General features: G+C 39.0%; 1 protein-coding gene and 1 long non-coding RNA gene across 5 annotated transcripts in view; one reads left to right on the top strand and one right to left on the bottom strand.

The window, feature by feature from the left end:
- The window catches only part of srfbp1 (serum response factor binding protein 1), a 205,421-nt gene that overhangs the window by 57,778 nt on the left and 122,258 nt on the right, over nucleotides 1–25,385 (bottom strand). For all 4 annotated transcript variants that reach the window (XM_043711584.1, XM_043711594.1, XM_043711604.1 and 1 more), the window contains one exon: nucleotides 10,670–10,741. In XM_043711584.1, coding sequence (XP_043567519.1) covers nucleotides 10,670–10,741 — 72 coding nt within the window. The remainder of the gene's footprint in view (nucleotides 1–10,669; nucleotides 10,742–25,385) is intronic.
- LOC122560690 overlaps nucleotides 7,653–25,385 on the top strand; it is a 117,419-nt gene continuing 99,686 nt past the window's right edge. Inside the window, exons 1-2 of the long non-coding RNA XR_006314786.1 lie at nucleotides 7,653–7,728; nucleotides 9,918–10,005. This is a non-coding gene — a long non-coding RNA (uncharacterized LOC122560690). The remainder of the gene's footprint in view (nucleotides 7,729–9,917; nucleotides 10,006–25,385) is intronic.

Raw genomic sequence — 25,385 nt, 5'->3', positions numbered from 1 at the left:
GAATCCTCTTCTTCAGAAGGTCATGAGAGCTGAGTCTTTAAAGGTTAAGTGAGATAGATTTTTGACAAAGGGGTCAAAGGCTATAGGGTATAAACAGGAAAGTGAAGCTGAGACCACAAGCACGACCAAATCAGCCAAAATCTTACTGAATGATAGAGGAGCCTCGATGGGCTGAATGGCCCACATCTGCTTCTCTGAAAGGAATACAAAGTACCAGGGCCGGATTTGATGGCAGACAGCGAAGGAAATTGTGGTGTCCAAAGGATTTATGTTCCTGGATGATTCAAATGTGGATGCTTGTCAGAGGACTGGAGAATAGCCAATGTAATATCCATTTTTAAAATGGGAGACAGAGATAATCTCGTAATTACAGGCCAGTCAGCTCAACACCTGTGGTAGGGAAAAAAAACCCTGAAGTCTTTAATTAAGAATGAAATTACCATATGTCTAGATAAAGAAAAACAGTTGGAAGTGAAGATCACTGTTTCAAAAGGGATGACTGTGTTTGGCAAACCTCAGAATTATTTGAGCAGTTGATGTCGAAACTTATTGAGCACAGTGTGTGGAGAGTTCAGAAAAGCCTTTGTCAACGTCACACAAGATTACTAAAGAAAATTAAAAAGAGGGGGAGTAAAGCGATTAAAAATTGGTTTGAAGAGCAAAAACAAACCGGAGTTATGAGGTCATTTCAAACTGGTTAGAAATCAAAATCAGGAGTGTTGTCCCACCAAGTTCAGTTGTGGCTCAACTGTTTTCTTTATATTTTGAGTATGGGTGGAGAAGGACAGATGACAATGTTTGAAAATAATACTAAAATATGAGGCTTAGTTATTTTTTCAAAGATTAAGGAAGTGACAAGGGGTCATTGAGAAGAAAGGGAACCAGGCTAAAAGCAGCAGGGACTGGTACAGTGGCTCAGTGGTTAGCACTGCTGCCTCACAGCACTAGGGATCAGGGTTCAATTCCATCCTTGAGTAACAGTCTGTGTGGAGTTTGCGCATTCTCCCAGAATCTGTGTGGATTTCCTCCAGGTTCTCCAGTTTCTTCCGCCAGTTTGAAGATGCACAGGTTAGATGGATTGGCCATGCCAAATTGTCCTGAAACGTGCAGGCTCGGTAGAATATCCATGGTAAATGCAGGGTTACAAGGATAGGGTATTCCCCATCTACCACTTCCACACCTCTCCCACACACTGTTTACATTGATGAGAAATAACAAGAATTTTATACTTGCATACAATTTTAGTCAATATTTTTGTTATAAACTTAAGTTCACAATTATAATGCAAACTGCTGTGTAAAAATGTGTGCTGCACCCTTCCTAACCACACCACTACAGATAGAAGGTTGCAATTACAGAAAGGCAAGTTTATACAGCCAATTTCATTCCAAATACAGGCATATTAAAATAAGGGCTGAATGTATCATTTTGCAAGGCTATTGACAAGGTCACAGTTGGAAGGCTGGTCAAAAAGCTAACAGACCATGGGATCTAAGCAAATTAGATTCAAGATTGGCGTTGTCGCAGGATGCAGGTGGTGATGGTAAAAGGCTGTTTTTGTGACTGGAAACCTATGTTCAGTGGCGTACCACAGCTTTGGTGTTGGATCCCTTGCTGCTTGTAGAGGGCATTAATGACCTTTGATCAGTAAATGCATAGGTGATACAAAACTTAGTGTAAATAGGGAAGAGGAAAGCCTTGGATGACAGGACAATATAAATGGGCTTGTCAGATGGACAGAACAATATCAAGTGGAACTTAACCCTGAAAAGTGAGAGGTATTGTATTTTGAAAGGGCTAACAACATACGGGAATAAATGATGAATGGTAAAATAGCAGGACAGGATAAGGTGGTTAAGGCAGTAAGGTGGTTCTTGCCTTAATTAGTTAAGGCAATGTATACAAGAGTAGGGAGGTTAAGGTGGAGCTGCATATAACATTTGTTAGGCCAGAGCACTGTGTGCAGATTTGGTTGCCACACATGAGCTTTGAAGAGACACTAGATAGTTTTTTTTTCCCCCTTAGAGCAGAGAGGGCTGGGAGTTTGTGGGGTGGTGTGGGCTGACTGAGACATTCAAAATTATGAGGGGCACAGCTAAGGTAGATAGGGAATTCCTTTCCAGAGGGATCAATAACTATGGGGGATTAATTTAAGGCAGGAGATTTAGAGGGGATTTAAGGAAGTTTTGTTCACTTGGACAGAGGTGGGTATTTATAATTCACTGCCTGAAAAGGGTGGTAGAAGCAGGAACCATCACCATATATAGGAATTATTTGGATAATCACCTCAAGCACCATAGCCTATGAAGCTAAGGGCCAAGTTGTTGGAGACTTGATGACCAGTATGAATCAAATGGATCAAAGAGCCTTTGTGCGCTGCTAAAACTATGACTGACTTCACTCAATGTCCTGGAATGTGTCAGGTTGAGTGCTGCTGGAGCTGGACTCATCCAGTCAAATGCAAATATTCCAGTGCACTACTGAAGTGTGCCTTGTAGATGTGGACAATTTTTTGGTAATTAGGTGGTGAGTTCCTCATTGCAGAATTCCTAGACTCTGACTGACTCTTGCAGCCATTGTATTTATATAGAATCACTACAGTGTGGAAGTAGGCCATTTGACTGATTGAGTCACACCGACCCTCCGAACAGCCTCCCACCCAGACGCATCTCTTTACTCTATCTCTGTAACCCTGCATTTACCATGGCTAACCTGCCGAACCTGCACATCTTTTGACTGTGGGAGGAAACTGGAGAACCTGGAGCAAACCCACACAGACACGGGAGAACATGCAAACTTTACACAGTCGCCTAAGGGTGGAGTCAAACCTGGATCCCTGGTGTTGTGAGGCAGCAGTGCTAACCACTGAGCCAACCTGTTGCCCAGGTTGGTTTATTCAGTTCAGTTTTTGGTTAATGGTATGCCTCAGCACATTGATAGTGGGGGAATTCAGTGATAGTAATGCCATTGAATTTCAAGGGTTAGGGGACTACTATGGCTACAAGAGTCAAACTCTAGGAATTCTGCAGTGACTAAATTCTTTCTTATTGGTTTTGGACATTGCTTGACAAGCGAGTTACTGCAAAGCATTTTCTTAATGAAAATTAGGATGGGCAATAAATGCTGACCTGGCTACATACCAACAACAAAATTATCTAGGTAAAAACAATGACTGCAGATGCTGGAAACCAGATTCTGGATCAGTGGTGCTGGAAGAGCACAGCAATTCAGGCAGCATCCGCCGAGCAGCAAAATCGACGTTTCGGGCAAAAGCCCTGATGAAGGGCTTTTCCCCGAAACGTCGATTTTGCTGCTCGTCGGATTCTGCCTGAATTGCTGTGCTCTTCCAGCACCACTGATCCAGAACAAAATTATCTACCTCTGTCGTTCACATGGTTTGGTACACCCACCATGCTGTTAGACAGCGAATTTCAGGATCTTGATCCAGCAAAGGAGAAGGAACAGTGATATTGTTCCAAGGTAAAATGATGTGTGGCTAGAAGGGACCTTTGATATCACTGTGTGTCAGAGGTGAAGTAAGTGAGTTTTTAAGATTGTGGAGAGTTTGCTGATTAAGTGGCTTACTTCGTTTTGAGTGATGTCAAGCTTTTTGAGACATGTTGGAGAGGCAATTGAAGAGCATTTCTTCACACTCCTGACACATGCCTTGTAAATGGCGGGCTGTGTACATCTAGAATGTTGTCATGGTCGATAGCCTTTCCTGTATTCGATGCAATCAGACATTCCTTGATAATCACACAGTAAAGGTTAGAGATGCGTGCACATTGCCCAGTATCACATTAACTCGTTAGATCCAATCCTTCCATACAGGCATACGCTAATACACTGCAGCAAACTTTAGACTTGGGCTGATAGTGGCAAGTAACATTCTTGCCCCATAATTGGCAAGTAAACACCATCCCAAACAACTGCAGATGTAATTGTCTCTCGACATTTAACAACATTTAACAACATGCCAGATTCTGTGGAAAATAATAGACTCCATAAATTTTGTTTACTATCAACAATGCACAAGTCAGGAATGTGATGGAAGCGGGAATACTCTTCACTTGCCTGAGTCCAGGTCTAACACAAGATTGATACCTCAGAGGACAAATGAAAAAAAGGACTCCATTGGAGACGGTAACAGGAAAATGCTCTGAAAATTAGGAAAGGACAAGAGAAGTAGAAGTTAAATGTAAACCTTTCTCCAAGTAGATAATAAATGCAATGACTAGCAAATATGGTATTGCCCAGATCTTGTGAATTAAAAAGCAACCTAAAAAAAAGCATACTACAATCAACGCCTGTAGCAATAATCCAAAAATAAGGATGATAAACAGCAGACATCCAAATGGCCAATTTTCATTATATATTAAACAGCTAGTTATTACAGCCTTTTAGCAAAACCAAAAAGAAATTGTTATGATGCTAGCTATGTTAGTACTGGACAAGTCAAATCCCAAACTGAAATTTTACTTTTCAAATCATGTTTAATAAAAACCCATTTAATCCAGTGGTCTTTCACTGAAAAATAAGTCTGTGATACTGCAGCTTCAGTTTTAACAATAAATCAAGTTTCATACACAAAAGAAATGACAATAGAGGCATACAGCATGGAAACAGACCCTTTGGCCCAACTTGTTCATGCCAACCAGGTTTCCAAACTAAACTAGTTCCTATTTGCTTCTATTTGAGCCATATCCCTCTCAACTATCCTATTCATGTCCCTGGCCAAATGTCTTTTAAATGTTGTAAGTGTACTTGCATCGAACACTTCCTCCGGCAGTTCATTCCAAGTATGCAATCCACCCTGTGTGTGAAAAAAGTTGTCCCTTTTAAATCTTTCCTCTTTCACCTTAAACCAATGCCTTTTAGTTTTGAGCTCTCCTACCATAGGGAAAAGACCATTACAATTCATCTTATCTATGCTTCTCAGGATTGTATAAACTCCACAATAAAATAGGGCAAATCAAGATATTTACATATAACATTGCTGTAACGGTTTCAAAACGTATGGCACAATAAAATACTATTTATCATAACACTATCATTTTACAAAACTCATATCAGCAAGAGAGTGCCTTTTTCTATCACATCTATAAGTTTGACTTAATTGTTCCTTTCATTTCTGTATAGTCTTGAGAATTACATAATTTTTTCCTTGAATATTTACAAAACTGAGCTTCAACATCCTTAGCTTCAAATAACCATACACCTCTGGTTTGGACTTTTCAAACTAAAGCTCTTACACTGCCGTAACCTATTTCCTAACTATCCTCAACTAACTCTTTTCTCTATGGAAATGTTTTTTATGTCTGACCAAGTCTTATATAAACTGAACCAGAAGCTTTCTAATCTATGGATTCATTTCCTAAGAAAAATACAAATGAAGAACAAAATAATTCTTTATTCTTTTAAATCAAAAGCAAGCTAATGCTTTTCAATGTTTGTTTTCTCCACACTTAAAACTCTCATAATACAACAAATTTCCATTACCATTCCAAGAGGATCCCTGAGTCAGGTGCTCTCTGGCACATATTGGTTTAAAATAGTGGCTGCAGAAAGACTGGCAAGTTAACTTGTACATTTCTTCAGATTCATTGACTTCAGACAAATCCACAAGGCACTACTTCAAAATTCAAATGCTAAAGTAAGTTATATTAATATATATAAACCATTTTACATCATAATATATAATTATTTATACTTACTATTAACCTGAAATTGGTTTGCACCTTTCATTTTGGTGTCGTTTCTCAATGTTTAAACATATTTATGTTTAAGCCAAGTTCCGAGACCTTCAGGATTCTTATAGTGGACTGGTCTGATGCTTCTATATGTCGTAATTAGGAGCAGTGGTGTAGTGGTAATATCAGTAGTAAACCAGAATTAATTCTGGAGACAGGGGTTTGAATCTCAATGTGGCAGATGAAACTCAAATTCAATTAAAAAATAGTAAAAAAGAAAGCTAGTCTAACGATGACCATGAAACCACTGTTGATTGTTATAGAAATCCATTCTCGTTCAGTAAAGTGCTTAGGAAAAGAAACTTCCATCCTTACCTAGTCTCCCCTCAATGTGGCTTTAGACTCATTGCAATATGAGACTAACTATCAAACTGCCCTCTGGGCAACAAGAGATAGGCAATAGATGCATCAATATCACATCCCATGAACAAATAAAATAAATTCTCAGGATGAGAAAAATGGGTAAGATAATATAGTTAGAATTCACCAGCCAAAATAGGTTAACAGTATTAGTTTGTCTGGAGTGGTGCTTCTTGAATTTATAACTGATGGAAAGATTTCAAATAATTAATGAAAGAAAGGAGACTCTCAAGTTTAAGTCATGTTTGAAACATGCTTTGAAGTAACAAAAGTTTAGGAATGATTCATCATTGCTATGGGAATCAAGGGTAGTTCTCTTTCACAGTAGAAATGTTTGATTTGTGCCATGAACTCAATGTAGGGGCGGAAATGGATCCAAAAAACACAAGCCTTTCAAACAAAGAAATAAGTAGCAAGTGTTGACTGTGAAAAAAATATGGAATTGATCAAAGAAAGACAGTATGTTGAGCATTTACCAAAAGAACAATACTGTAAACACTGAAACTCAAATAAAAACAGAAAGTGGAGATTCTCAGTAAGTCTACCAGTATATAAGGAGACTGAAACTAATTTAACATTTCAGGTCTGTGACCTTCCATAATGAACTTGTGTTGAGCATTTATGCCAACTAAGAGGGTGTGACTCTCATAATAATAATCTGGGTAGCCAGAATTGCACCATAGGTTTATGGTTAGGCTAATTTTAGACTTGTTTGCCATGACTTGCATTACAATCTCTTTCACTAAAATTAGCATCTCAGTTTTCTTTATCAAAAGTTGAAGTTATCTTAACCAGATGTTTGTATTAAAGTAAGGTATTAACGCAAGAACTAATACTAATGTTGTTATTGCTCATTACACAGTGATAATCCATCGTAGTACTCCATTTTCCATAGGATATTCCCACAGCTGCACTTTATTGTTAACTACTATATCATCTGTCAATGGGTAAAAAGCTTGGGAACAAGCAAGTTGACAAAACAAATCATCCATATTCTGCTTTATTGATTTTTCTCCTCGGTTAACTAAAGTCCTCATTCGAGTATATATTGCATTTATCATCTAGGAACTAAGCCTCTCAAACTTAAATTGTTCAAACAATGAAATGGTTAGGAAAAAGATTGTCTAATATAGCTAAAAGTAATGTAACTAACCGAGTTTTTCCCAAAAAAGAACATCGTAGAAATTGGCTTGTGTTTTTTTTTTAATGAGTCAATAAATACTGTCTAGATTTAAAGCAAGATTTATAGCTCTATCAAGTATGTAGAAGAGAAATGTGCTTCTATATTAGTTTTAGTACTAATGATACTATGGCTACCACAGGTAAGTGAAACTGAAAATGTTAAGGTGCATAAATGCCATATAATGTTTGGCAGAGAACAAATAGAACAGGCAAGAACAAAACTAAACGAATTCAGGTCATAACTGTGAGAACACTTAGATAAGAATGACGCCTTTGCAATAATCATGTCTAATTCCATGTTGTGAAAGGAAGTCAGTGCACCACAGCTGGCTGAAAAAGGTAACAACAAGAACGATTTGTATAAAGGAGAGTGCAAAGAAGAATTAGTTGGCACTCTGAGAAGATTTGGATTCTAACACAAGAGAGAGATTTTAATGTGAGTATACCATGGCTAGAAAACTATTACTTGACAAAGACTATGCAGCTTAGCATGTAAATCAAAGATTACAAATCTAAGCAAAGTTCAGATAGACTTTAGAGGAAATAAAATGATACATCGAGCCAAGCATCTTGAGAGTTTTTGAAGAAAATCATGTGCCATTTGGTGTAGTCAACAGACTAGAAGGTAAACAGTAAAAGTGAAGGACACCGAACACTGGACAAGTTTGAGTTGATTTCAGAGAATCAGCAGTGGATTTGTGAAGGGAGGTCTTCACCACCTAATCCAGTTGATCTTTTTTGAGGGAACCATTATGTAATGATCTAATTGAATCAAAGGACAACAACTAATCAAGGGGCTGAACTGGCTAGCACTATTCTTACAAATGCATTTACAGCATTCATCTAGATCACATGACATAATCTATGTCATCTGTGCTACAAGCTCAATTGCCCAGAGGTTTATTTCACTTTCAATCCAAACATACACAAAAAATGCACCAGGGAGTTGTTCAGACATTATATGGACAGCAACTGTGAACAGCAGTTTATAACTGGAGTAGTACTGAGAGAGAATAACATAAGTCTAGACTTTTATGTTAATAAGTTAACAAGTCTTACTTTTGAACTGCATGCAATTAAAGGTTGCAAAGCCTATTTCAGTTTGTATAAGAAAGCTGAACTTTATTATGTGTTACATACCAATAGAAAAACCAAATCAGTAAAAAGCAGCAAGCCAGCAATGTTAAAACTATCTCATGGATTTTGATTGCCTGCTCTAACATCTCAGTAGATCAGAGTAAAATTTTGTTTGCTAATAGCAGAAAAATCTTTGGGATGTTTTACAATATTACAGGTGTATATGGTAACAACAGCTGTTGGCCTTAGAACTCCATATTCACGATTAATTTTATAGCTATTGTCATTTACCAGTCATTACAAGTGCAGAGAAAAAGAAATCTAGTCCTGGAAAGGAAATTCAAGGAGGAAGTACAAACAAGTATTTTGTTTACTAACCATTATGCTACCATCAATATTGCCAGAATGGAAAAAGTAATATTTGAAGTATGATACTACTTGTGAATTTAAATATTTTGAATTTAAATTCTCAGTCAATGCAGAGTAACACACTCATAAGAGGTGTTGGTTTAGATTCTTGATAAGCAAGGAAGTACAGAGTTATCAGGCGGGAATATGGAGAAATTAGATCAGACGTGATCTTATTAATCAGGCTGGAGGGGATGACGTGTCCACTCCTGCTTCTAATTCAGATGTTTACAAGTGACTATATGATAATGCCAACAGAATAACTATTATAAACACAGTCTTTGAAGAAAACTAATGTCTAATGATTGCACTGACAACAATGGGATAAATCAAAAATCTGAATTGCAAATAACTAGAATTACCATTTTAAAAGAAATACAGCTTTGTAATGTCAATGATGTAATTGGTGAAAATTATAGACCACTTTCCTGGGTCTTGCTACAAGTATAATAGGAGTGAGCTGATCTATACTCCTTTTAACCTTCTAAGTGTCAGTCAGTATTATGTAGCAAATGGTATCTTAGTATTATTTTGCAGCTTAACTAAACAACAAAAAATCCTTTTTTATTTTGTAAGTTATATTTGTTTTTATGCAGGTTTTTTTGCAGGTTTATGTAGCGTTTATCAAGGTCTAGCACAAACTTTGACTGTGAGGATACTATAATTAGGTAAAACATGGTATTAAGTGATCATGACATTTAAAATCTCTCAATAGATGAACTATTATGTTGGTTGTCATTGTAGTCTCACATATTTGCTTCAAATCTCTAATCTGTGTCTCCCATGTGTGAAGTGACAGTCAGATCCATTCCATTAAACGATCATTGGCAATACTCAAAGACAATGAAAACACTCCACAACTTAAAATGAAATTACTGTGTATTCACATAAGGAAATGGCAAGATTGCATGAGAACAAAATTTATTCTATTAGTTAGGATGACAGAAGGCCAATGAAAGCACACTGCACTGACTCAGGCATGATATTGACTTGCTTGGACCAAAATGCTTCACTTATAGATCCAGTTTAACCATACATGAATGAGGTAAAAAGTACTCTGATGAACAAATGAACTCAATGCAATTGATTGAGGTTAATTAGTACAATAATTGTAACAAAACATTTTTTCTAATATTTCAGCTAATTGAAAACTAATTGTGTTGCTCAGTGCAAATCAGAAGATCCCTCAATCACAAGACTGGCATGTAATGAAATGAAATATATACAGGTGATCTTACATTGCATAGCCTGTGAAAACCTCTATTTTTCTATAACTATCTACTTATCTTGTCTTCTTGTTACGAATTACATTGTTCCCCATTTGACTCTCATACATTTGGGGTCATACTAAATTTTTTATTAGCTCTCTAATTTTCTCTCCTTCTGGTTACATATTCTCTGGTATTGATATCCTTTGTACTACATTCTTTATTTTTTCTTTGTATTTATATTTGTTTTGATCTGATGCTCTACACACTTTAATATATTCACTTTGTCAGTGTATTCTGTGTGTTTTACTTCACTTATAGTTTTCATTTCATTCAACAGAGAGATGTGGAATTCCACACAAAATTTCTAATTAATCTTGTGTGTCAAGATTAAGCAGGAGCAGGTCCAGCTCTATAACTATTTTATTATTGTTGTAGTATTCATATCTGCTAGTGAGTTCACCCTAGTATCCTGGCCAAAATTTGTAGCAGAATACAGTGAAATATGTCTTCAGTATCAGATTGCTATTTGTGAAAAGTCACAGTTAGCAATTTAATGTGTGCATGTAGATATTTTATTTATTTTTGTTACCATTTCTGCAGAAGCACAAGCCTGGAATTTGAAGCATGTACCTGGTCACAAGCACTTTTTCAAACATTGACAAATTCATTCAAAAGTCTTACCTTTTTGCAGACTATTTCAAAATTGAGGTTTCTCTGAAGTGCAGTTTTAGAAATATAATCTGGTTTCAAATCCTATGTAAAAGATAACAACGTTTTAGTTTTTTGCATTTCCTACATTGCAAACATGGTTACACATCAAAAATACATCATTGACTGTAAAGTACTTCAGACAATCAATAGAGGTGAAAAGCACAGTATGAGTGCAAGCCTTGGTTTTATTTTTCTTCTTTAAAAGGTATAAAAATGGTTATGAAATTCTTTTGCTCTTCATCATTGTGTAGCTCTTTACATTAGTATAAAGACAACAGACCTTTTTTCTGAGAACCTGGGAGACTGCAACCGAGGAGAACACTAAAAGCATATTTGAATTTATCAAGGGTGCTTAGAAAGGTTTCTTAGTGAGTTCTGTTATACAGCACATCAGATTGAATTTTAGCTCTGTCCCTGCATTATACTGCAACTTGATGTCCTTGTGTACAACCTAAAAGCATATCCTTATCAGCATTATCATGAGACAAAGAACTCTTTTGGCAAACTAGCATGGCCTGATGGGATGCATCTTAGAAACCAAAGAATGGTAATATAGGAAATTGCATCAGTGCAAAAAATTATTTTTTAGATTTGTATTGAGTGTGGATGCATGATAACAAACTGGAAATTAGCCAATGTCAGACCTATTTTTAGAAAGGAAGATTAAACTAATCTGGGTAATTGCACAGGCAAAAGTGAGGACTGCAGACGCTGGAAACTAGAGTTTAGATCAGAGTGGTGCTGGAAAAGCACAACAGTTCAGGCAGCATCCAAGGAGCAGGAAAACCGACGTTTCGGGCAAAAGCCCTTCATCAGGAATGTAATTACATGTCAATTAACTTCGCGTCTGTGCTAAGGGAAATTTTAGTTTCTAAATTAAGGATGAAGCTATGGATGAAAGAAATGAAAGTAGTCAATATGGATTTTAGAATGAGTAATCGAGCTAAATAAACTTCACAAAATCCTCTGACAAAGTAAAATAAACTGGAGGTTGGAGAAATGCATCTATGAATATAGTGTTGATGGAGGTTAGGTGATCCTTTCACCCCAGTGGACATACAAAATAAAGATTTTGTATAGAGAAAGAAACATAGATTTTATGGAGTGGATACAAGTGGCTATTGCAAATCCACAGGATTCAGGGTACCTCTCTTCACAGAGTCTTTTAAAGTATTTAAATATAGACTTGGGAGTGATGTCAACACTTGCAGATGGTTTCAAAATAAGGAGATGGATAAGGACTACACTTTAAAAGAAACACTTCATTGGCTGTGAAGTCAACTGAGGCCACGTTTCCCTGTGGGCTCAGGATAGCCTGGCCTGTGAACATTTGTGCTTTCTGAAATGCACACCCGATCTGTGTGCAACTTTGCCAAGAATATTTGTCTTGAGAGGAGTGCATCCATAGGTGAGGCTGTTTGAAGATCTCAGCTCTGGAATGAAACAGTTCAACTCTTCTGTAAGTCCCTTTAGCATCATCACTCTTCTCTCACACCACTCCACAACGCAGGTCACCTGTAGTTTTGCTTGATGTCCCCTGCCCTTTCAGATTGCCCTTGATCCCTCTCAGATAGCTCATGCCATCCACTCATTCAGATTTTGGAATTTTTATCTGCATTCCAATATCCAAGTCTTTTATATGCGGCTTGATAAAAAAGAACATGCCAGGACAGCACCACATTCTACAGTCTACCAGTCTGAAAAATAGCCTGCTGTCATGACTTACTATTCTTTATATTGCTATTTTTTTAATCCATGTTTACATGGACATTCACAATCTATGGCTATAATTTTGTTCAATTATGAACAGAAACATAGAAAATAGGAGCCAAGATAGGCCATTTGGCCCTTTGAGTCTGCTTCGCCACTCAACGATCATAACTGATCATCTGACTCAATACCCTGTTCCTACTTAGAACATAGAACAGTACAGCACAGGATCAGGCCCTTGGCCCACCATATCCATACCAACCACAATGCCAGTCTAAACTAAACCCATCTGCCCGGCCTGTATGCCTCTATGACCCTGCCTATTCATGTCCAATGGCTTTTAGACGTTGCAAAAGTATCTGTTTCCAACCCCATCCTGGACAATGCATTCAAGGTACCAATCACACCCTGCCTAAAAAAAAACTTGCCTCGCACATATCCTTTAAACTTTTCCTCTCTCACCTTAAACCTAGGCCCTTGCGCATTTGAAATTTCCACCCTGGGAAAGAGACTCTGACTATCCACTCTAACCATTCCTCTCATAATTTTATATCAGGGTGCCTCTCAGCTTCACAATGTTCTAGTGAAAACAGTCCAAGTTTGGTCAACTTCTTATTATAGCTAATTTACTCCAATGCAGGCAACATTCTGATAATTCTCTTTCGTGTACTGTCTCCAATGCCTCTACATCCTTCTTATATTTGACAACCAGAACTGTACACAATACACCAAAATGTGGCCTCTCAAGATTTATACAGCTGCAAGATGATTTGTCAACATTTATACTCAATGCCCTGACCAATGAAAGCAAGCAGTGTAGTCCTTTTTTTTAAAACCGCTTTATCCATTTGTGTTGATACTCTCAGGGAGCTATGGATTTGCACTCCAAGATTCCTCTGTATATCAACGCTCCTACGGGTCCTGTCATTTACTGTATACCTTCTTCTTTCATTTGATGTCCTAAAATGCATCACCTCACACTCATCTGGATTAAACTCAGATTTCCCCATGCAACTTTGCAATTGATCTACTTACTGCTGTATCCTTTGACAACATTCCTCATTATAAACAACTCCACTAAAACTCAGGATATCTGCAAACTAACTAAGCAGACCACCTATATTTTAATCTAACTTATTTATATATATTACAAACATCAGAGGTCTCAACACTGATCCTTGCACAACACCACTGGCTGCAGACCTCCAGGCAGAAAAACACCACTCCAAAACTACCCTGTGTTCTCTGACCAAGTCAGTTTGTATCCAACTTACCAAGTCAACACAGATGTCTTGTGACTTAATCTTCAGTATCAGGCTAGCATTAGAGACCTAGTGAAATGCTTCAGTAAAGTTCATGCAGATAACATCCACAGCCCTACCCTTACCAATAACCTTCATTATCTCCTCAAAAAAAACTCAATCAGATTTGTGAAACAAGACCCCCCCCACGCTCAAAACCATGCTAACTATCCCTAGTAAGTCCATTTTTTCCCCAAATGAGACTAAATCCTGTCCTTAAGACTCTTCGACAATAATTTCCCTATCACTGATGTAAGGCTCACCAGTTTATAATTTCCTGGATTATCCTTGTTGTCCTTCTTAAACAAAGGATCAACACTGGCAAATCTGCAGTCTTGAGGGGCCTTGCCTCTGGCAAAAGCGAATACAAAAGATCATCTCTGTCAAACCTCCAGCAATTTCTGCCCTTGCACCATCAGGACCTGGGTACCTAACCACCATAATGATTTTCAAGACATACAACACCACCTCTTCCTCCTCCACAATATCAACTTGCCCTCGAATATCAACATAGGCCTCTCTCATCTTACCATCATCCATTTCCTTCTCTTTGGGTGAATACCAATGTGAAATATGATCCCTTCCCCCATATCCTTTGATCCCTTTTAGCTCCAAGTGCTACATCCAACTCCTTGGAAAGAGACAATGTTTTGCCTTCAATTGTTTTCAGCAGTAGCAAATTCCATAGGCTCACCACTCTCTTCATCCAAAGCCTAAATGGTTTATCCTGATCCTTAGACAACATTCATTGCATTTCCTTAGTCAATCTCTTTTTGTTACTTTGATACAAGTTTGATTTGATTAGTCAACTGTGATACAAGAAAGACATAAGAGCAGATATAGACCATTCAGCCCCTCGAGTCTGCTCCGCCATCCAATGGCATCAAGGCTGATCCTTAACTACACTTTCCTGCCATAACCCTCAATTCCCTTACTGATTAAAAATCATAATCATCGCCTTGTATATACTCTACCCAGCCTCTACAGCTCGCTGTGTGAAAAATTCCACGGTTTTACTACCTATCTCTATTTTAAATATTATTCTGTGATTATGGCCTTTGGTTATAAACTCTATTTTGACAGATATATTTTATTAAATACAGGTGTGGGACATAGTCAAATTCTTCTCAAATATTAAAAATAAGACCAACAGCTCCTTCACCAACAGCACAGACTTTGCCAAAGTCAGGCATTGCACAGCATGTGCTGCGAGTTGGATCTATTTCCTTACCATTCTGCTTCCATTACTTTTGTGTTAAGAAGCGCTATAGTGCGAATAAACTGAGACCCAAGTTAACAACAGGAGCATTATACTCCTCAGCCAATGTAATGCAGGGACAGAAAGTAATTGACAATGAAACTGTTTGGATGAGTCAAATTAAATAAAGTACAGAAAGAGAAATAAAGTGAGGGTGTGAACGATTGAATTGAGAAAGAGGAAAGAGAAACAGAAAAGAAAAACAATAAGAAAATAACAATTATAATTTAACTATTTCAAGCTGAGTTTTAACCCACGCAGAATAAGATGTTACAGTTTCAATTACTTTGGAAATAGGAGCGAACTACAAGGTTGGGTCATGCTGCATATTGTACATCGATCTCTGCACTAAAAGAGAACACTATGAAAAAGCACCTAAACTTTATGTTTAGTTCAAGTTAAAAATCAAACAATTTTGCGGACAATAATGGGAGGTTGACGCAGGCTTCTATTTTTGCAAAGCCAATAATAGAGTTATGGAAATCACCTACCAATTTGTGGCAACTCTCGACTTGTGGCATAGCTTGTCATCACCACAAATTGTAGGATATTTGCTGCAGTAATAATGGTGTGTGCTGTGAACTTGTCAATATTTTTCCAGAGAATTCTGGACCATCAACTTGTTTGAAACAACGGATGAGAAACTGTCTTAGATTTGGAAAATCACATCATGAGGTTGTAAAGAACTTCAATTTGACCAAGTACAGTTGGTGGAAAATAATTTCAACAAAGCTAGATGATACAGGAAGGATGGAAAGGTTAGCGGCCTGGGGGTGGCGTGCGCAAAAGACGGGAGAGTGGCATTTTTGATTAGAGATAACATTATAGAGTCATAGAGATGTACAGCACTGAAACAGACCTGAGGGAGGACATTCCTGGGAACGCAGCCAGAGAAGTTACTTTTTTTTAGATTCCCTACAATGTGGAAACAGGTCCTTCAGCCCAACCAGTCCACACCGACCCTCCGAAGAGTAACCCACCCAGACCCATTTCCCTCTGACTAATGCACCTAACACTATAGGCAATTTAGCATGGCCAATTGACCTAACCTGTGGGAGGAAACCAGAGCACCTGGAGGAAACCCACACAGACACGGGGAGAATCTGCAAACTCCATACAGACAGTCGCCTGAGGCTGGAATTGAACCTGCGACCCTGGTGCTGTGAGGCTGCAGTGCTAACCACTGTGGAACTAAGCAATAAGAAGGGATGATCACCTTATTGGGATTGTACTTGTACTATATATCCTCCAGTAATCAGTGCCAAATTGTCTCTGGCTAACTTGAAAAAAAAAGTTTTTTGAAGAAGAAATAAAAAGAGGATTGATGAGGGCAGAACGATGGACATGATCTGGATGGACTTCAGTAACGTGTTCGACAAGGTTCCTCATGGTAGACTGGTTAGCAAGGTTAGATCACAGTGATTGAGAGAGAATCAGCTATTTAGATACAGAACTGGCATGAAGGTAGAAGACAGAGGATGGTGGTAGAGGGTTGTTTTTCAGACTGGAAGCTTGTAACCAGTGGTGTGCCACAAGGATCGGTTTCATCATTTATACAAGTGATTTGGATGTGAACATAGGAGGTATAGTTAGCAAGTTTGCAGATGACACCAAAATTGGCAGTGTAGTGTACAGCGAAGATGGTTGTCACAGACTACAACGGGATCTTGATCAGACGGACCAATGGCTGAGGAGTGGCAGATGGAATTTGATTTAGATAAATGTGAGATGCTGCATTTTGGAAAGGCAAATCAGGGCAGGATGTATACACTTAATGGTAAGGTCCTGCAGAGTATATGGGCCAAATACTGCCAAATGGGACTAGATTAATTTAGGATATCTGGTCAGCATGGACAAGCTGGTCAGAAGGCTGTTTCTGTGTTGTGCATGACTCTACAGCAGCACTGAAAATTTTGTCTCTAATTTTTGCCCTACCTATAAATACTGAAAGTGATGCTGGGGATCCATGTGGAAAACTTGAATTGCTAATAGCAGCAATTTCTTTCTGCAGATATGGGCGAAACTATTGATCAGATTATAAACAGCTACGTTTAAATGACCACTTAAATGCACAAGTTTGCTTCAACAACACGTTGTTTGCCAAAATTCATGAATTTAAATTTGGTCCAAGTGCTGGTGTGAGGTCATTAAACCATCAACAGGAAAAACGTATTTATGACCACTACAAAAATGGAATGTGCAGTTTGCACAATGACAAAACAAAAACGGATTTAATTTAAATTTCATTAAAAGATTTAAGGACATCTTTTGGTTTGAAATTCAATCAGTATTGAAAAAGGGCTAGCATTCATCCACGGCACAATTTGGTTGTTCTGGTGGGCATGAATAGTCCAATGGCATTTTGTAATTTCTATACAAAAGAAAGAGGGAACACTCCCAGTCAACTGGAAAAGTGTTCTCTGAATGAACATTACCAAAATACAATTAACTGGCCATGCTGCACATAATTTATTGCGCATGATTGCTTTTGGATGTTTTTAAGAGATGCAATTAGAATTTATTGGCCAAACCTTACTCTGGGCTTGACTAAACTTGAATTGCACACTTTCACATCTTGCATACTACACGCCCGACTTAAGTGACTTCACATGCTATATTTGTTTCTTGACAATGGGTTGTGGCGCAGTTTGCAAGCCACAAACCAGTGTTGAAGGAGTTTGGGTGGAGAGATGGACCAGTTAGAAAGGCCACTCCAGTTCTCCAACACAAAATTCCAGCTCCTTTATTTAAAGGCCCTCCAAACCTCACCGCTCTTTACCCCAACCATCATCATTGGCAGTCCTTCACAGATGCAAATGATCCTCTTCCACTCTAAGTGGCTGTACATACCGATATAGCTTTATCGGACTTTGCCACACTCGGGTCAAAAGATGGCCATGGGAAGGTATGAGTGGGGCATTAGTGTGGTCGTGCACGCCTTTCGCTGTTTTCACCTGGCTTCTACTTTTTCCTGATGGCAAGTCTTGAGGTGCTCAATGCCTTCACAGGTGCACCTCCTCCACTTTTGATGGTCTTGGCCCAATGATTTGCAGGTGTCAGTGCAAATGCAGTACTTCGCCAGTGAGGCCTTGATGGTATCACTGAAGCATTTCCTTTATCCACCAGGGGCTTGCCTGCCATTTCAAAGTTCTTTGCCTCCCTCCCCACCAAACACCATGCGAGTCTGTGCCCTTTCATGTTCACCATGTCATCCCTATATTCTGCATACAGTCTAAGATTCTCCTCCACTAATCCTATGCTCTATTCATCCTCTATGCCAGAACAGATCATCCATGCCACCCCAATTCACTCACTTATCCTCCAAGTGCCATCAAGATCCCCCTATTTGACACCTATGACCTCATGGGTCCATACTGCTGGAGATTTCCCCATATCACTCCATGTCCCCATGAATCCTGCATAGTTATTCCCCAAATGTTGCTCGGATTCCATGCAATTGAAAATGTATGAAATTCCTGGGGAAAGATTAACCTCTTGCCATCCAATAGAAACCTGGTTAGAGACAAAAAAAATCTGCAGGTGCTGGATTCCAAGATAGACAAGCAGGAGGCTGGAAGAACACAGCAAACTAGGCAGCATCAGGAGGTGGAGAAGTCAATGTTTTGACTGTAACTCTTCTTCAGCACCTGCCACAGGTTACACCCGAAATATTGACTCCTCCACCTCATGATACTGTCTGGCTTGCTGTATTCTTCCAGCCTCCTGCTTGTCAGTCCATCCAATAAAAACCTGTCTAGCATTGATTTTAAAAAAAACTACCCAAATTAAAACTAAACCTTCTTACACTTGGAGTCTTACTAGTTTGTGTCAACAAACTAGGAACCACAAAGGCACATTTGGTTATTATGGCTAACTGAATGGACACCAAGTGTGTTGAAATCCAATAGAACTCGATACTCAGTGAAGCACTGATAATGGTCATTGTTGTCAAAACAATATACTTACTGGGAAGAGAAGAGCAGATTCTCAGTTCACCTTCAAGGCAGAGAGTGCCAATCATTGTAGGGAAACAAATGCTTACTTTTTCTCCCCAATTTCAATTTTTAAAAAAAGTCAGCTAGATAAATCTAAATCACAGCTGAAAAAATGACAGCACACAAAGAAAGATGTGTTGATATTTTGTCCACTGTATTATAATGCTTCCTCAACTAGAAAAGCACTGAAATACAAACAGACAAATGCACAAGGTTGGCTAGTGTAGTGGTCACCACACCTTTAAAGGACAGCTTCCTGACAGTGAAGCATTGTATCAAAACATCATAACATAAAAACTAACAGTTTGAAGTTTGACATTTAAAGGTGTGAAAATAATTTGCATTGATCTTTCAGAAAGTTCCCAAATCCCTGACAGTCTTTTTATTTTCTTGATGAGCTTCCAAAACTCAACATCATCAGATTAAAGTACTGTGCGTTAAGAAAGCCAATTTTTGTCCCTCATTTTAAATGGGGAATGCAACCTCAGTTAGGCCGAGCATATGCTCTGCACATCAGGTAAGGGAAACAATGCAGCGTTAGGACACCAGTTCTTTTTGGAAGAAAATGATTTTCTTCTAAGCATCGTGATCCAGAAGCTGAACTATGACTCTGAACCTTGTAAACATTTAAAAATTTGGATTACCATTCATGGCTACATAGTGTACCAACATGACATAGATAGGTCAGCAGTTGAAAGCCTGTAGGAACTTTATTCTATTAAACCACAGTCCATCAGTACGATCATATCCAATGTAATTCCCATGCTCAAGAAACTATGTCCCATTATCTCTATCTTAGTTCAGTAATAAACTCAAAATACAAGGATGAGAAGAGTTGCTAGACACTACAACAGTGGCAAATAAATTTGAGGAATGAATAGATAGAATGCAGGGTTTACAGAACATATTAAGTTTTATCATCTTTTTAAAATTATTAGCTGACTGGTCTGTTTGCAATTTGTGTGGAGCTGAATTCACTCCACCCACCAGGGCATAACGTGTTTCTTATTGGGAATTTCCGTTAACCTTTCTGGGGGGAAAAAAGTATTGTCAAGCTGCAAAGGCATACAGCGTTACCCTGCCAGAATCCCAAACCAAAAGAGACAAACAGAACAACTAGCTATTTTCAGGGTGCCATCAGTCATTACCTTCTCACCCTAGTTGCTCCCTTGGTTATAGCTTTCACCTCTGTTCCCTGAACCTAAGGAATGCAGACTGGAATAGATGTGGTGGACAGCTGGTTAAGTCATTCATTGCCAGATCTGACAGGTCAACATAAAACACCAAATATTAGTCTCCTCTGCTGAAACTGATCACTCCACCAGTCACCCTGGAATGTAAAGATAACCTCACTTCCTTTTTCCAACTGCAAAGTTTCTTTAGTCCTTCTCACCTCTAACCATTAAGTGTAAGAAACTCTTGAGATGCTCTAAGGTTGAAACCTCTGTCACTGCTGCTACATTCTTTACCAATAGCCCATTGGACCACTGCCCTGGAATCTTCCTGCTGTCCTAGCCCTGAACTCACATCTTTCTTTAGTTTTCTCTCAACTTCTCTGATGCTACCTTGGAGGCTCACTAAGTAAATGACACTCACCTTATTCTCACTGAACACCGCACTCCCATGAAATTACTAACCAACTTCCATTCCTGGTTTCCATGTTCACTGTTCTCTCCCCTTGGATATTGCCTTGTACTCTCCTTGAAATCTGCCATCATTACCCACCTTCAGAAAACAAAAACCATTGCCTTGATCGGATAAATAAAAATTATCACCCCATCTCCAAATTCCATTTCCTCTGCAAGGCCTTCAAATGCGTCATCAGCAGTCAAATCCCATATTCCATTCTGAATTGCTTTCATCAGGTTTCTGTCTTGGTACAGTACTGAAATGGCTCTCAAAGTCAGAAATGACATTCTATACAACTGTAGTCAAGGTAAAGTCTCTCTCATTGTCATTCTTAACATTTCTGTAACTTTTGAAAATATTGTCCACTGTAATCTCATTGTCATAGACATCAATGTGGTTTCTTGATGTCCTTTAAGGAAGAAGATCTGCCATCCTTACTATTATGACCTCCAAATCCACAGAGATAGAGTTGACTCTTGACCACTCCTGTAAAATAGCCTCTCAATCTACTCTGATGTATCAAACTACTAAAAGGTCTAAACAAAAGCATGAAATCAGACAAACCATCAGACATCGACTGAGGCACTGGAAATTACTACAACAAATGCAACGCTGATGACCCTGCAAACCTTCTCCCATCTCCCATATGGGGCTTGTGCCAAAATTGGAAGAGCTGTCCCAAAAATTAGTTTAAACAACATCCTGATATATTCAAATGCATAAAATCATGTCATAATGACAACACCTCAGAATCCACCATGGTCATATGTAGGATTGTTCTCTCGTAGTGGCAGTATGTGACCACCAGAGGTGCTGATACAGTGGTTTAAAATTGTGAAGGAATTGGCCTGGGAGAATTCACAACTGACTCCAGACGCCCATGAAGTCTCATAGCATCAAATTAAACATGGACAAGGAAACCGCCTCATCTGCTTCCTGTGGCACACTACACAAAGGACTCACGAAGGATGGCTAGTGCACAAAATGAACTCTGGGTGGGAGACTTCAATATCCATCAGGATTGCTCGGTAGCACCACAAATGACTGAGCAGCTTGAGTGCTGGCCTAGGTCTGAAACTCATCCTCGCCAATCTACTGATTGTAGGTGTGTATGCCTATAGCAGTATAACAGCAGGAGTGACCCCTGAGCAGTCATTGTGAAGATAAAGTTCCACTTCACATTGATGTTTCGCAATACTACTATGACAAATGGGGAAGACTTATATGTAGAAGAATGATTCGAATGTACTGTCGCCAAGTTTGCTGAAGATGCAAAAAAACGGGTGGGAACACAAGTTGTAAGGATAACGAAGTGTCTACAGAAGAATATTGACAGGTTAATTAGTGGGCAAAAGAACTTTCCAGATAGAATATGATGTGGGAGTATATGAGATTTTGCACTTTGGCAGGAAAAATAAAAGAGCTGAATATTAATTAAATTGAGACCGTGTGCACAAAAATGCACGTTGGACACACAGAGGGATTTGGGGGTTGTTGTGTCTGAATCTCAAATAACTAGCAAAGTTCAGTGGGTAACAGGGAAAGTAAATGTAATGTTGGCTGTTATTTCTAGAGAGATAGAGAATAAAAACATGGAGGTCTTGTTAATTCTAGATAAGGCGCTAGCTTGAAAACACCTTGGAAAACTGAACAGTTTTGATCCCTTTATTTAAAGATATACTCTTAATGGAGAAAGTGCAGGAAAGGTTCACTAGGTTAATCCTAGGGACGGAGAGATTTTCTTATGAGAACAAGTTGAGTAGGTTGGGTTTATATTCCCTGGACATAAGAAAAATGAAAGGAGGCCTTACCGAAACATTGACAATTCTTACAGGTTTGATATGGTACATGCAGAGAGGTTGTTTCTCCATGTCGGAAGGACTAGAGTACTTAATCTCGGAATGAGAGAGATTTCCTTCAGAGAATGCTGAATTTGTGGAATTCTTTATCACAGAGGGTTGTGAGACTAGATAATTGAGTATATTAAATGTTGGGCAGACATTTTTAATCTGTATGAGAACCAAGGGTTATTGGAGGAAACTGAAGCTGAAAACTGTCCACTGGTCAGAATCATTTAATTTTGATAGATTGTTAGGGTAGCCTCAATGTGAAACGGGAAGGCACAGTCGCTCAGTGGTTAGCACTGCTGCCTCACAGCACGTGGGTCCAATTCTACCGTTGGGCGACTGTCTGTGTGGAGTTTGCACATTCTCCCTGTGACTGCGTGGGTTTCCTCCGGGTGCTCCAGTTTCCTCCCACAGTCCAAAGATGTGCAGGTTAGGTTTGTGCTTCATTTTTAGGATTGCCTGGTGCTGCTTCTGGCTTGCACTCCTATATTCTTCATTGAACAAGAATGATCTCTCAGCTTGTTTAGGGAAAAGCCAGGCCATGAGGTTACTTATTGTGTTTAAAATATAATTCTGCTGATGACCCACAGTGCCGTGTGGATACCCATTTTGAATTGCTAGATGCTTTTGAAGTCTACCCCATTTATCACAGTGGTTTTGCTAAACATGATAGGGGTATCGTCAATGTGAAGCGGAACTTTATCTCCACAATGACTGCTCAGCTATTATACTGCTGTAAACATACACACCTACAATCAGTAGATCGGCGAGGATGAGTTTCAGACCCAGGCCAGCATTCAAGCTGCTCAGTCATTTGTGATGCTACTGAGCCATCCTGATGGATATTGAAGTCTCCCACCCAGAGTTCATTCTGTGCACTAGCCATCCTTCATTAGTCCTTTGAGTAGTGCTCCACAGGAAGCAGGTGAAGTGCTTTCCTTACCTATGTTTAATTTATTGCTATGAAACTTCATGGGGGTCTGGAGTCAGTTTTGTGTGTTCCCAGGCCAATTCCTTCACAATTTTAAACCACTGTATCAGCACCTCTTGTGGTCACACACTGCCACAAGGAGAGAACAATCCTAGGGATGACCATGGTGGAGTCTGGGACGTTGTCATTAAGGCATGATTCTATGCATTTGAATATGTCAGGATGTTGTTTAAACTAATTTTTGGGACAGCTCTTCCAATTTTGGCTCAAGCCCCATATGAGAGATGGGGGACTTTGCAAGGTCATCAGTGCTGTATTTGTTGCGGTAATTTCCAGTGCCTCAGTCGATGTCTGGTGGTTTGTCTGATTTCATGCTTTTGTTTAGACTTTTTAGTAGTTTGATACATCAGAGTAGATTGAGAGGCTATTTTACAGGGGTGGTCAAGAGTCAACTCTATCTCTGTGGATTTGGAGGTCATAATAGTAAGGATGGCAGATTTTCTTCCTTAAAGGGCATCAAGAAACCACATTGATGTCTATAACTATCGAGAATGGCTTGGTGGATGCCATTAGGCGAGCTTTTAATTCCAAAGTTTCTGCTGTGACCAGATTCAAACCATTGTTTCCAGAAAATTAGCCTAGATTCAGAGTCCAGTGACATTACCACTATGCTAACTGTCTTCCTCCAATCACACAATCATCTCCAACAGCCACATAATGCTTCACACTGCAGTCAGAAGCATTCTTTAAAACAACTTGGGTATGCAAGAAGCAAATCAGTCACCAAGATCAGTGCAGTGATAGTATCAAATCAGGTAGAGTTTTCGTTTTACATCTGCACTGGTTAGGTTTCTAATTATATCTGTTTCTTACAGACATTGGGGAACATTCTGAACAAGTCAGTACTTTCCCTGGATATTTTTTCCTCTTTAACGTCCAACTTATGCTTTGATTTAATTTCTGTATAACATTTATAAGCTAGTTGTGTCACACAAAACATTTGTTGGAAAAAAGTTCCTGAGTCAGTTAAAAAAAAATATGAAGACAATATGTGTTATGTTCAGAACTTCAGCCAGAGGCTTTAATAACTGCTTTGAAAGCAGTTATGTTGAAGCTTAATTCAACGTACGTGTTCCACATCATGGCTCGAAGGAGTTCTCACTGACACACATGGAATCTATTCCAGTTTTTAGCAGGTCATAATCAGTTGAGAAAACACATGTACCTCCATCTTTAAAAATCACATCAAACCTGACACGCATTCAAGTTTTCTGGGAATGTTTTTTGCTATTTTAAATACAAACTGGAAATATTAACTCTGCTCTTCGCTCCACAATTATTGTTTGACTTGTTGAATATTTGTAGAATTTTCTTTCTTTTTACATGTCCAGCACCCACAAGCCCTTCAGTTCAGCTCATCTACACTAAACAGGTATCCTAAATGAATCTAGCCCTATGTCCCTCCGAACCCTTCCTTGTCATGCACCCATCCAGTTGCTTTTTAAATGTTGTAATTGAACCAAACTCCACAACTTCCTCTGGCATTCCAAACAAGTACCACACTGTGTGAAAAGGTTGCTCCTCAGGTCCTTTTTAAAATTTTCCCCTCTCCTCTTAAAACTATGCCCTCTAGTTATGAACTTCCCTACCCCAGGGAAAATAACTTGGCTATTCATCCTATCTATGACCCTCATGATATAATGAATGTTGACATGGTCACCTCTCAGCCTCCGACGCTTCAGGGAAAATAGCCCCAGCCTATTTGGCCTCTCCCGATAGCTCAAACCCTCCGACACTTGCAACATTCTTGTAAATGTTGTGGTTCTGTTCGCTGAGCTGGGAATTTGTGTTGCAGACGTTTCGTCCCCTGTCTAGGTGACATCCGCAGTGCTTGGGAGTCTCCTGTGAAGCGCTTCTGTGATCTTTCCTCCGGCATTTGTAGTGGTTTGAATCTGTCGCTTCCGGTTGTCAGTTCCAGCTGAACGTTGCAGTGGCCGGTATATTGAGTCCAGATC

This window comes from Chiloscyllium plagiosum, chromosome 2 (genome assembly GCF_004010195.1).
Source record: "Chiloscyllium plagiosum isolate BGI_BamShark_2017 chromosome 2, ASM401019v2, whole genome shotgun sequence".
NCBI classification, from domain to species: Eukaryota; Metazoa; Chordata; class Chondrichthyes; order Orectolobiformes; family Hemiscylliidae; genus Chiloscyllium; species Chiloscyllium plagiosum.
The sequence above is the reverse complement of the archived record's forward strand: the minus strand, read 5'-3'. Positions and strand labels throughout refer to the sequence as shown.